At 44.0% G+C, this 12,084-nt stretch overlaps 1 protein-coding gene across 2 annotated transcripts in view; it reads right to left on the reverse strand.

The window, feature by feature from the left end:
• ATP8A2 (ATPase phospholipid transporting 8A2) overlaps positions 1-12,084 on the reverse strand; it is a 278,317-nt gene that overhangs the window by 9,812 nt on the left and 256,421 nt on the right. For both annotated transcript variants that reach the window (XM_009102837.4, XM_018908513.3), the window contains one exon: positions 3,840-3,931. In XM_009102837.4, the coding sequence (XP_009101085.3) occupies positions 3,840-3,931 (92 nt within the window). The remainder of the gene's footprint in view (positions 1-3,839; positions 3,932-12,084) is intronic.

Below are 12,084 nucleotides of genomic sequence, written 5' to 3' on the forward strand. Positions count from 1 at the left end.
AATAAAAATGCACTAGCAGAAAAGTGAAAGGAATAAGGTGTCTGCTAGTGGAGAATAAATGGTGGGATTAGAGTCCTCAGCATGAACACATTATTATTATTTATTATTTGTCAGCCCCCATACTGTGAAACGAACCTCAGATGACAGGTGCTTTTTCTCCACTGATTAATAAGGTGCAAACCATATGCTCTGCATTCAGATTCACTCTATGAAACCACCATCTTCTGTCAAAGGAAGAAGGATTTTCTTTGCTAGCACAGGAAGCCTGGGCCAAGTGCAGTAATCCTCACTCAGGCACGGCTATTGGCGTTCCAGGGGGAGCTCTGCCAAAGCCGTGCTTAAAGGGAGCAGGACTCAGCTCTATTTTTATATTGAGACAAATGATAACTGAACACCAGCAGGGGCATTACAGGAGGGAAACCACCCTAGAAGGACGTTGTGGAACTTTCCTTATGGATGGAGGGTACCCTTCCCATCCTCTGGGGGCACAGGTGATACAGGTCAGTCACACAGGTCAAGAGCCATCTTTTATATCTACAGAGTTTGTCTAAAGGAGGTGCTGCTCTCACAAAGTCACAGCAGTTAAAAAGACCTGGGGAAAACCTCACAGCCAGCAAATCCTCTGAGGAAGAATTTTTGGAAATCATTATTGCTCCTTCCCTCAAGGCTGAGCCACACAGCAAGCTAAAGGGAAGGGTCCAAAGACACATCTGAGAGGAGCCTGGTAGTATTTCCTGCTCATTCTTAAGAGGTTTCAGAAAGCAGGAGGTGAACACAGCTTGGGCAGCAGAGTTGTCAGCACTGCCTACAAGACTGCACTGAGACTGTTTTATTTTAGCACCTGGGCTTGACCACCATATGCAAGACTTCCACTAAAGTTAGGAGCTTCACACTTCCTTTTTGGTTTGTTGGGTTTTGGTTTTTTTTTTTAAGTTTTCATAAATGTCCCAGAAGTTATACTGGTAGAAAGGAACCACAAGATCTTTGACAGTACAGCCAGCAGACAGATTTCTTTCATGCTTCTGGCAGGTTGACACAATTCAGGAACACAAAAACAAAGAGCAAGAAAAAGAGCCATGAATGTTTTACTTTAAGGACATACCCTTCCAAATGGACAGGGCTACCCTCCAAGGCAGCCACTCTGAGCCAGTTTCTTTATTGAAGGAGGTGTTTAAGGGACTAATCCTGGCTGGCATTCCCATATGGCACTGCCATGGCACTGGCTGTATGGCTCTGTTGCTCATCTGGGGGGTGGACCCACAAGAGCCTGGTGCTCTGTGGGACCCCTCCCAGCCATACATCATGCCTTAAGGTTTGTGCTGTGCTAATGCTTTTGGAGAAGGGCTGGCTCACCAACAGGGAGCCAAGGAAACACAGAGTGAGCTTCTGCCTCTTGTACAGGGCCGTGTAGCCTTACCTCACTCAGCCCTTTGCTCCCACCACTGACCACCAGTAGTAGCACAGACACTCCCTGCGAGATTTTTTTCCTTTCCATGTAACTGGAAACAAAGCTGTTTAGGCATTGTTTCCCCCCAAAACATTTGGCAATGGTTGCTGGCAAAAATAAAGTAATTTCTAACCCAGTACTGCATCTTTACAATCTGTGCTACCAAATTTAATCCCACGTTCATTCCTTGTTGGGACCAAGGCAATCCATTTGCTTAAGCTTTTGTCAGCTCTAACTAAACAAACCAGATTCTGAGTTGAAGTCACAAAAGCAATTTTTGGTCTTCACAGCCTGGGAATTTAGGGCCTGGTGGAAACATATGAACAGTTCAAGACTTCAAACAGAGTGCTTGTAGTGTGATTTAAGATACTGGCCCGGCATGTCAAGGCTACTGCCCTATTCATCAACTCTTTGCTTTGAAGATTTCTAGCATTTAGTAAACAGTTGTACAATTTAGGGTTGTGAAAACAGCACATATGTTCCCTGGATTTTACATGGCCTTGTACATACAGCAGCTATGCAACACTGGAAAATAATATTTGACAAGAGATGACAGAAGCAGTGGATGCATCACAAAAATCATCTTTCAATCCTAACAGCTTCACAGTCAAAATTTATGTTCATGGGAAAAACAGATTGCTGATTGTAACCTGTCCTGACTGGCCTGACTAATTTAGCCTTTAATCATTTGCATTTATAGAGAAGCTGGTTATCCAAATCAGGGTTTATTTTGATCTCATTTTTCTTTCCCAATACCTGTTCACCTACTAACAGCCTGATGATGTGCTCTTTGAGACTAAAAGCACATATTAAGTTTGACTAGTTACCTCCTGATATAGCTCCTTTCTGCACTGCTTCACAGGTTTCAGATTGTGGTTAAGTCTGCACAGCAGACTATTTTGACACCCATTTATTTGTGCATTTTATGGATTTCTTCTGCCAATCATTGCTTTTGGAATCTCCTCAAAGAGCATGTTTGCATGCCCAAAGCCATGTTGCTATCAGCATCCCGGGCTCCTTTCTACAAAGGATTAAATCCTTGCAGAAATGTGGTCCACAGGGCTGCTCTGCACACTGGCCTCTCTTCCCAGACGCAGTGGGATTGATTGCCAAAGACCCTACATCCCTTGATAGTCATGGCAGCCTTCCAATGGCTCCATCAAGGACAAACACTATCAGATCCATCACTGTCCCACCCCTTCTAGTCAAATTTCCCATGGAAAACAAGAATACTTCAGGTATTATCCCAGCCCTGCCTCCATGACCTGAGCCATAACAGTTCTGCTGCAGAAGGAGACACAGCCAGCAATGAGATTTGACTCCTCTGTGATCCTTAGTCAGGGGTGTCACTTCCTACTGCAATGGCAATACAAACCCCAAATCCTGAGTGTCTGCCCCTTGCCCTGTGAGCAGCAGTACTGCCCACTGAGGAAGTTATTTTCTTTAGTAAATAAGCCTATGGATACCACCAGTTTCATTCACAAGAGAGACTGCATTTGCTCACTAGAAAGGGCTGACTGGACTCCCTGGTCCCTCAAGACAGCATGGTCCTTTGGTGCATCTGGCCCACAGAGCTGCTAGAGATGATTTTAGATACTGAGGAAGCATTTGAAACACTGACAAAAACCCATCAGGTCCAGGAGACACAGGGAGACAAATAAATGGATGACTTCTACATCAACAAGAAATGCCATTTATTTGAAGCAGCAGTAGTAGCCAGTTGTGACATTGCTTGTCTTTTCCCAGCAGTGGACAAAGAGGGAGAGGGAGAGGGAGAGGGAGAGGGAGAGGGAGAGGGAGAGGGAGAGGGAGAGGGAGAGGGAGAGGGAGAGGGAGAGGGAGAGGGAGAGGGAGAGGCGAGAGGGAGAGGGAGCGGGAGAGGGAGAGGGAGAGGGAGAGGGAGAGGGAGAGGGAGAGGGAGAGGGAGAGGAGCAGCTCTGCAGGCCATGGCTTTCCTCACCAGCAACACACAGAACGCTCATGGCGTCCCTGAAACACCTCTGTATTCTCAGCTAACCACAGCTAGCATGACATTTCATACAGAAATAATTTCTATTAAAGCTAGGCTCTACCACAACGTTTACTTTACACAGAGTTTTTGATTTTTAGACTATTCTTAAGACTATCAGAATTCTACCTTTAGAGAACCTGCATCCTGGGATTCTATCATTTGGGCCTGGTGATTGAATCCCAGGGAATTAACCACATGTGAGCTCCCCTTGCCTAGGGCCAGATACACTAATTCCACTTCCAAATGGACGTGTCTTGCTTGGCAGCTCAGCCTCAGCGCTAGATTATCTCTACCTACAATTTAATTAAAAAATAATCACCCTTGGCTTCCCTCACGTGGGGCTGGGCTGTGAAACAGAGGCGGTCGTGAGCTGCTACTTACGTGACACGCTTTGCTGGACAGAATGAGCGCGGAAAAGGCTCGGAGGAGTTTTCCTGCCGAGCCTTTTTAACAAATGGTCACGTTCGTTCACGCTAAGGGAGACAGAAAGAGAAAAAACACACCAGTGAGCAACCAGATCATTTCAAGGTAAAAGTCAACTGTATTTAAAGTACTTAGCAGCTTTGACTTTGTCAGTGCTAATGGTGGTTGTAGCATGACAAAGAATTTTCTCTTTCTTTAAATTGCACATTATGAAGAGAACTCCTCCTTTCTAAGGACACTTTGTATAAATCTACTTTTGGTCAATTCATCCCTAATATCACCATCATTGTGATTTCTGAATGTGTGATGCCTCCAAATTATCATGAACCATATCAGAAGTCTGACTTCGAGGATATGGAACATTAAGAAGTTTCCTCTTTAGTATTATGCACATGAATCAGAGCACCCACAAACTGCCTTAGAGAGAAGGAGCAAAGCATTGTCACTGAACACAAGGTAGAAGGCTTCTATCACACCTGCAAAATGGCCTGAAGCAACCAAAGGTAGGACCCATAGTTAATTCTGCCTTCTAAAGAATGCTCTCATTTTCTCCTCCCATATGGGAAGAAAACATTCTACCCAGTTTCTTGTATTAAAAACCTCTTTGGTTTACACAGTTCTTGTCAGAGGCCTGAAAAAATTACTGCTGAATTTACAAAAAGTGAAAATACAAACTTATGGTGAAAAACACAGTATGCTTACAACAGGTTTAACATATCAACAATTATTAGAGGCATTTTACACTTTGATATTTATAAAAGAACTACACTCGCTTCATCAAGAACTTAATGCCCAGAGTTAAAAAATGATGACTAAGATCCTGACCTTTCAAAGCACTTAATTATGTATATGAGTCCCACTAAGTTCAATGGGGTTTTAAAATATTGTAGGCCTTCAAATCTCATTGCACGGGAGCCTCAAGTAACTTATGTACCGGATTATTTTCAGAAAGGTATTAGAGACTACTTTGGCTCAAAGTTCTCCACAATTGGTCTGTTTGTTCCTCCTCACCCTTGTTCCTGACACTGAGATGGAGCTGGTGCATAGAAGGGATCTGTTTGCTGGTACAGCTCCTTGCAGTGCCTTGTGTCCCTTCTGCCCCACATTTACACCGTGTCTCCATTTTCCCAGTCTGCTTTTTCTTTCACATCTTTATTCACAAGGAGCCATTGCACTGATTATGCTGCAAACATGGATACACACCTGAATGCCAATGCTGGTACCTTTCTTGGGTTAGATTACAAATTCACATGCATTTGGTGTATGAAATGGAAATCCCAGCAAGTGCAGCTGCTGCTGTCGACATGCTAACAACAGCTTTAAACAAACAACTCCCCTTCACTGACGCAGTTTGCTAACTTCAATCAGGAAAGTAACTGAAGAATCTCTGAGATGCCTGTAATATGTAATCCAGCCATGCAGGCTTGTATTCCACTTAATAGTCCATTAGGGCAATAGCCAGGCTCACAGTCCTCTGTTCAGTGCATAATGAGGCGTCCACAAAAGACAGGGTGGAATCCTTCTCTTTTTCCTGTGATCCCCAAGCTCACACATCTGAACTAGAAGCTTGTAAAACCTATGGACTCCTCCTCAAAATCTTTACAAACTCTCAGCAGTTTCAGACACTTGGTCTCTCCCCCTCCTTCCCCTGGTACCACAGAATCCCACCTGTAATGGGTATGGCAGGTTGTTTTCCCTGCCTGCAGTCAGCAGTATTCCCTCAGCATAAAACGGAACTTGATAATAAAGCAAAAGTACTGATTCCAACTGAGTTTGTCAAACAAACTCTAACAACTCTTGGCTCAGGAGACCTGCATGTGTTCAAAGAAGAAAAGATCAGAGGTTTCCATTAAAACTAGGGTTACAACATGAAAGCTGCTAAAAATCTTGGAGGACTCAAGTGATTTAAAAAACCAAGATCAGTTTCTGGCAGTAAGAAAATCTAGTGCATACAGAAAGAAGGTTCTACCTGTTCCAAGCAGGCAGCATGATGGAAAACACATTCTACAAAGAATGTTAGGTAAGGGTGATGCAATGGAAGGCACAAAGCAAGACATGAGACTTCTCTAACCTTTAGCCTCCCTTGCCTAGGAAGTTGACAGCCTGCAGAACCAGCCACTACCAGTGTGTGTGCAAACCAGTGATGCTGTACTGTACAACCTCCTGCTGACTGCAGGAGGAGGTTGTTTTCACTTGCTAGTTTAGTGAAACACTGTCTGAACACACTGCTGTCCTGTGAGTGACAGAAGTGCAATACTTGTTCATGTTCTGCAGGCAAAGAACATGTAGGAAGACTCTTTTCTATCTCAGTAGGAGGGTAAGAGGGGAGAGGGATTCCTTAAAAAAAGGAATCTTAAACCAATCAAAAATACTTATTGTAAGTGACAAATAAACAATATTTGCCACAAAATTCTTACACTGAGAATGGAAATAACCACGGCAGAAAAGCTCACAAGGAAAAATTCTTCATCTGCTTGTCTACCATGCAGCAACAGATGAAGTGCAGACCAATAATGCTTAGCCCCTCAGGCTTCTGCATGCAGTGTGTGGAGGAAAGCCTGCTGTCAAGGGACCTCTGAACAGGAGTGACACATTGCAGCTCTAACAATGCCAAAGCTACACTATCTTTGATATTGCTAATTATAATCAACAAGTTCAAAACTGAAGTCACATCTGATTTCCCCATTTGGGAAATGATATTGGATTGTATCTCTGCAGAGAAAGAAAAACTCACAGTAGAATTAGATAGAAATTTGTGGTTTAAGTATGAGGGATGACTAAATAGACTGCAAGTCAAGTCCAGTCAAGTACTATAAAACAAACCTTTAATACACAGAAGGTAATGCAACACAGTTCTTCTGAACTGGATGAGTATTTGATTTAATAATTAGATCTTCAAATAAAATCCCTGAAAGGAAGGTGAAATGGCTTCCTTAACTAGGAAGTGTTTGCACTCATACAAGTCCCTGCTTTCAGAAAATATTTCTGCCTGCTGCTAACAGGTAACAAAGAGAAGACTTCTCTCTCTGCCTCACACCTTGATGCAAAAGTAACATCACTGGGCTCACAGGGAACAGGTTAGGCCTTGCTCACAGAAATACTGCTTGTATATCAATCCCAAGCATTAGCCATGATTTTCAGATTTAATTCTGCTTTCTAGTGACTCAGAGCCAGGGCCTAAACACTCCCACGGGCTCTAAGGATGGCATCTTGAGCTGCATTGAGACAGAAGAATAAGAGATCATGAGATCACACTCTGAATACTGGACAGTGGTGTTCATATTCAGGAACTCAAAAATCTCGTCAGAATGGAAGAAGTCACAAACCAGACATTCTTATGGAAGTCAGTGGCATGGAAAGTGACAGTGAAATATGCTTTAGCTGGTTAGTCAGTGACCTCTGAGGGGGTAAGGGAGAGGCACCATCTATCTCTAATTATATGAAGACAAAGGACACAGACAAACTGCTTTGAACTAAATATATACTTGACTAGAACAAAAACTATTAAAAGATCCCAATTTGGAGGATTTCAATGAAAAAAAAGGATTTGAAAAATCATTAGTCAAGTCAGCTAAAACCAGATTTAGTTGCTATCAATAATGCAGAATACCTTAGGCCAGGAATACCTTTGTGATGGCTTCATAAGAGAGTCAAGATGACTTCTGCCTGCCTGGAAGTCTGTGCTAGCAACATCACACAAATTCATTAAGTGAATGACAAATCAAAAGGTAAACTAAAGGCAACATGTTATTTCATAACAATGCTTTCAATTCCATGAATAAAACGGCTCTTCCATCTTCCTATCTGAATTGCTCTAAGGTGTCAATGGAGACCTTAATTTTATTTTTGTATTCTCTTCTTCTCATCCCTCACAAAAGCAAACAGCCCTTAAATCCAGGCAACAAACATCTGGCTTTACACATTCAAATGAGATGCATCAAAACAAACAGAATAATTCAAAGCTGACCACAAGGTCCTGCTGTCTCATTTGCTCAAGTAATTAAAAAAAGATGAGCTTCACCACCAATTAATCTACTGAGCACTAATTAGCGTTAATGAGGATTTGGGGTATTTGGTATAGTTTGACCCAGAATGTCCTCCTGAGTTCATTAATTGACTGGTGGCAAAAGCTGGGATCACAAAGACCAGAAGGTTAAAGTGGATGCAGGTGTCTCTTTAAATTGGATCTTCCCTTTGAAAACACATGCATATCCCAGTCAAAAAAGAAAAAACAGAAATTCAGAGCCCTCCTTCTCTTACAAAAGCTGAATTCTTGTTAGTGTTTTGTTACAATGTGCCAGAGGAGATACAGAGCAGAAGCACACCAAATAGGCCAACACACTCAGTTGCCACTGGTTTTAACTCACCGCCCTTCTGGATTACGAAGAATTCAGTGAGATTCAGACATTAGAAATTATTTGGTTTGTTTCTGTTTTTCCCCTTTCCAGAAGGAAGAACTGAGGTGCCTAGTGAAGCCTTACCAGGGCTGCTAGAGATGCCACAACTGAAGCACACAAGCACATTTCCCAGCTGCCACCCCTGTGCCAAAAACATGCCAGGAACTCATGGCAGAAGCTTGGCTCTCCAGTGCAAGATACTCAGGGTCCATGGGCAAGCCCAGAGGACAAGAAAGCTGCAGCTGTTTTCCCTGTCATCTGAACACCTACAAAGCCCTCACTACACTGCCTGCAGGTGCAGCATCACTGGTTCTTGCACCCTACAGTGGTGCTGCAGCAGACAGCCACAGGTAAATCATTGCACAGCCTGGTTTAAACCAGAAAATCCTCCAAGGCTTAGGCTGAAGTTCTGTCCTTAACTCCACAGCCTCCCTCCCACCCATATAGATTTTCCAAAGAAACAGCAGGTAAACCCTTGTTCAGTCTCTTTGCTTCCACTGGCATGACTGCTAAACACAGCCTGAGAAACTCTGGCTGGCTTGCACTGTTCTCCTGTTGGAGGAAGCATCTTGCAACATGTTGCCCTCTCACCCCAACAGCAGGGAGGAGAAAGAAAGAGGGAGGGGAGAAGTTTTTGTAAAATATCCCATGTGGCTAAACACAAGGTAAAAGACTAGCAAGTTTCTGTCCTTGTCATCTTGACCTGGGTATTGAATTTTGAGGGGAAAAGAGGGTACTCTTCTCTCTTGTTTTAAATTTTACAATTAAAACATAATACTTGGTCTCTTCCATACATTTCAAACAATAACTTACACAAAAGTTTGCTGTTTCTTGCTGACGTGTTTCTGTCACTGAAAATCACATCAACATAAAATAAAAAGAGCAAGGAGAAAGGTCTGAAGCAGATCTCTCCAGCTTTGATCAATCCTAATCACCAAATCCTTTACAAGCAGACTGTTCATTTTCATTTCAGTCTCTTGGCTCTCAAACTCCCTTAGGTGTCTTCTGAAGAAGAATCAGAGGTTCAAGCACAGTGGCTTCTCCCCAAGTGCACCTGGCAATGAGGCCTTGCAGATCCCTCTCCGGCTGCCAGGACATGGCTTGTATTCCTGAGGATTTATTCACAAGTTCCATCTCCCACCTTTCATGCAACCTAACACTGCTTAAAGGCTTCCAGCATCGATCACAGCGCTGGCAGACACAGAGCAAGAACTGTACACACCAGAGCTGTGGCCACACCTCTGCAATTGGCCAGATGAGACTATTGTTCTTCCTCAGACAGTCCCTGCTGGATGAGGGCACTCCCCCAGAACCACCCCTGGCCTTGGTTTAAGGTGGGTTTTTTAGTTTAGAATTGTTAGAAGTTATACAGTGGGCAGAGACATAACTAGCATAGGCTCAGCATAAGGAGAACATTAAAAACAACATTATTTTAGACCAGGACTTCAAAATTAAAGCATGCAAATCATCTCAAATGCAAGTCACACTAAGGCTGAGGGCTCAGCAAAACTCTATGCTCAAGCACCCAGAACATCCCAGGGCTGGGGAAGAAAGGCCCAGCTGGCTCAGAGAGCAGTTCTATCTCCATCCTCTGGCTTCAGAGACATCACAGAGAGGATTCACCCTCCTACAGAACTGCCCAAGTGGCAACGAGGGGCTTCTGCTGGCTTCCCTCTCTCGATCCACCAAGAGGAGATGTTATTTTTTGTTATCTACATTCGATTGCAGGAATGTTTTACTCTGAGGTCAGAGTAGGAGGTCTTTTCAATTTAAAAGGCAAACAGGCATTACTGATAATGAAGCGGCAATGTAATCAAAGGAAATCTGTGGAGCATTTCACAAGGAAGTCTCTGAGGCATATAAACAGTAAAACAAAACAAAAAAAACCCCAGCATTTTCTTTGCAGAGTCAGTGTCTACAAACACTGCTCCTTAATCACTCTGGATCCAGCTGAAATAGACAGCCCAAACCACGCTTCTTTTGCATTTTACTGTAGATACTCAGCATGGCAATAATAAAAACCTACTACTAGGACACCAAAGGGTCACCAAGCACAAACCACAGGGGAACGAAGACAGAAGTGCTGCCTGTGCCACTTGCAGGCTGGGAGGTGCCAGAAGTTACCTGTCAGAGGTGACTCCTGCAGCAGACAGCCAGGATTTAAGGAGTACCAAGTCCTTGCTGAGGGCTCAGCAACAGCCAGCTTTCCAGAGAAGCTGAGCTCTTATGCTCTGCCACGGTGTAGCACTTCCAGACCTTCTTAGTGCTCCCCTCCAGGTACTTCCAAAACACAGGTGAAAGCCACAGAGTAACCTTCCCTCTCTATAAATTGTATTTGACATTATCCAGCCAAAATGCCTGATAAGCATCAAATGTATCTGGATGTGTGTCCCTTGCATACTGAGAGCAGCCAGCTCTCCAGTCCATGAGAACATGGGGTATTGAGCTCAGCCCACATGCAGCTGCAAGGTTTTTTATCCTGTCTGGATGTGAAAAGGTTAAGAGAGTGTCATACACCTTCAGCAGCAGCCCCATGGATGTCCTGGTGCTGACTGATGGCTAAAGCAGCTCCTGCCTTCACCAGTAAGTGACCTGACAGGGCTCCCCACACCACCCCACTTCTTTCAGCTCACACATGGATCCAAACAGTGGAGCTGATCCAGCTGAGCAGCTGGGACAAAGATGGGCCACTAGGAGTGTTTTGGGAAACTGTTAAGCCAGCCCAGCAGCCACATCAACAGAAACCCCAGGATACATGTTCCTCACCAAAGCCCTGAAGAAACACTGCTGTCCAGGCTGTGATTTGGCTTGGCAGCACGCTACTCCAGCCAACAGCAGCTCTCCCTCTGTGTCCCAGAGGTCTGCATGGAGGAGCAGCTGCAGCCAGCATGCAGCAGCAGCACCCAGGGCAGGTGCTCACAGGTCTGCCCACGCTGTCACACCACCCTGTACCAAGGCAGAATCACCCTGCAGCAGCAGATGGAGACCAGGACATGTGAGCTTCAGTCAGCCCCCATTTGCAGCACACTCATATATAGAGTTCTGGGGCCAAATTCTCCACTCTAAATCCACAGAATCCTCTTCAAGTTGGTCCTTAAAGTCATATGGCTAAAAGCAGGACAAAGCTTTTCCTTTTCATGATAAGCACAGATAATTTACATTTTCTTTTTTTCATTAACAATGTCTTAAGGCAGAAAAGTCAGATCCTTCTTTGATTCCTAAAATCACTTGGACAATCCATTCTAGCCTTCATTTTTGAGACTGTTATTCCTAAACTTCTTTCAAAGACTACTTAGAATGATATTGGGTTTCCATAGCAAGGTTTTGGTAGTGGGAGGCTACTGGGGTGGCTTCTAGGAGAAGCTGCCAGAAGCTTCCCCCATGTCCTACAGAGCCAATGCCAGCCAGCTCCAAGATGGAATAACAGTGCAGGTGTGATGGGCACCTAATGTCCAGTCAGGGTGAGCGCCCTGTGAAAAGACCAAGCACCTTTAAAAAACACAATCTAAAAATATCAGTGCTAAACATCACATGCCTCTCTGAAATCCAGCAATCCTAAGAAAACAATGGAGGTCTCTCTCTGCTTAAAGTACCTTTCATTTCCAAGCACTGCAAACACTAAGCACGTGTGTATGCATTTCTTTGGGGGGTGGAAGGCAGACATCATTGTCAGATGTCCTGAAGTCAACTAACTTAAATTAAAACTTGAAGCCGCCCAGTTTTGCCCTCAGCCTTCCCAAAGCAGGGGAATGACCCAGTTTCAACGTCTGAGAAGCAGAAAAGGCTAAGTGTGGTTTGCTGCCTTT

The sequence above is a fragment of the Serinus canaria genome, chromosome 1, assembly GCF_022539315.1.
Source record: "Serinus canaria isolate serCan28SL12 chromosome 1, serCan2020, whole genome shotgun sequence".
Taxonomy (NCBI): Eukaryota; Metazoa; Chordata; class Aves; order Passeriformes; family Fringillidae; genus Serinus; species Serinus canaria.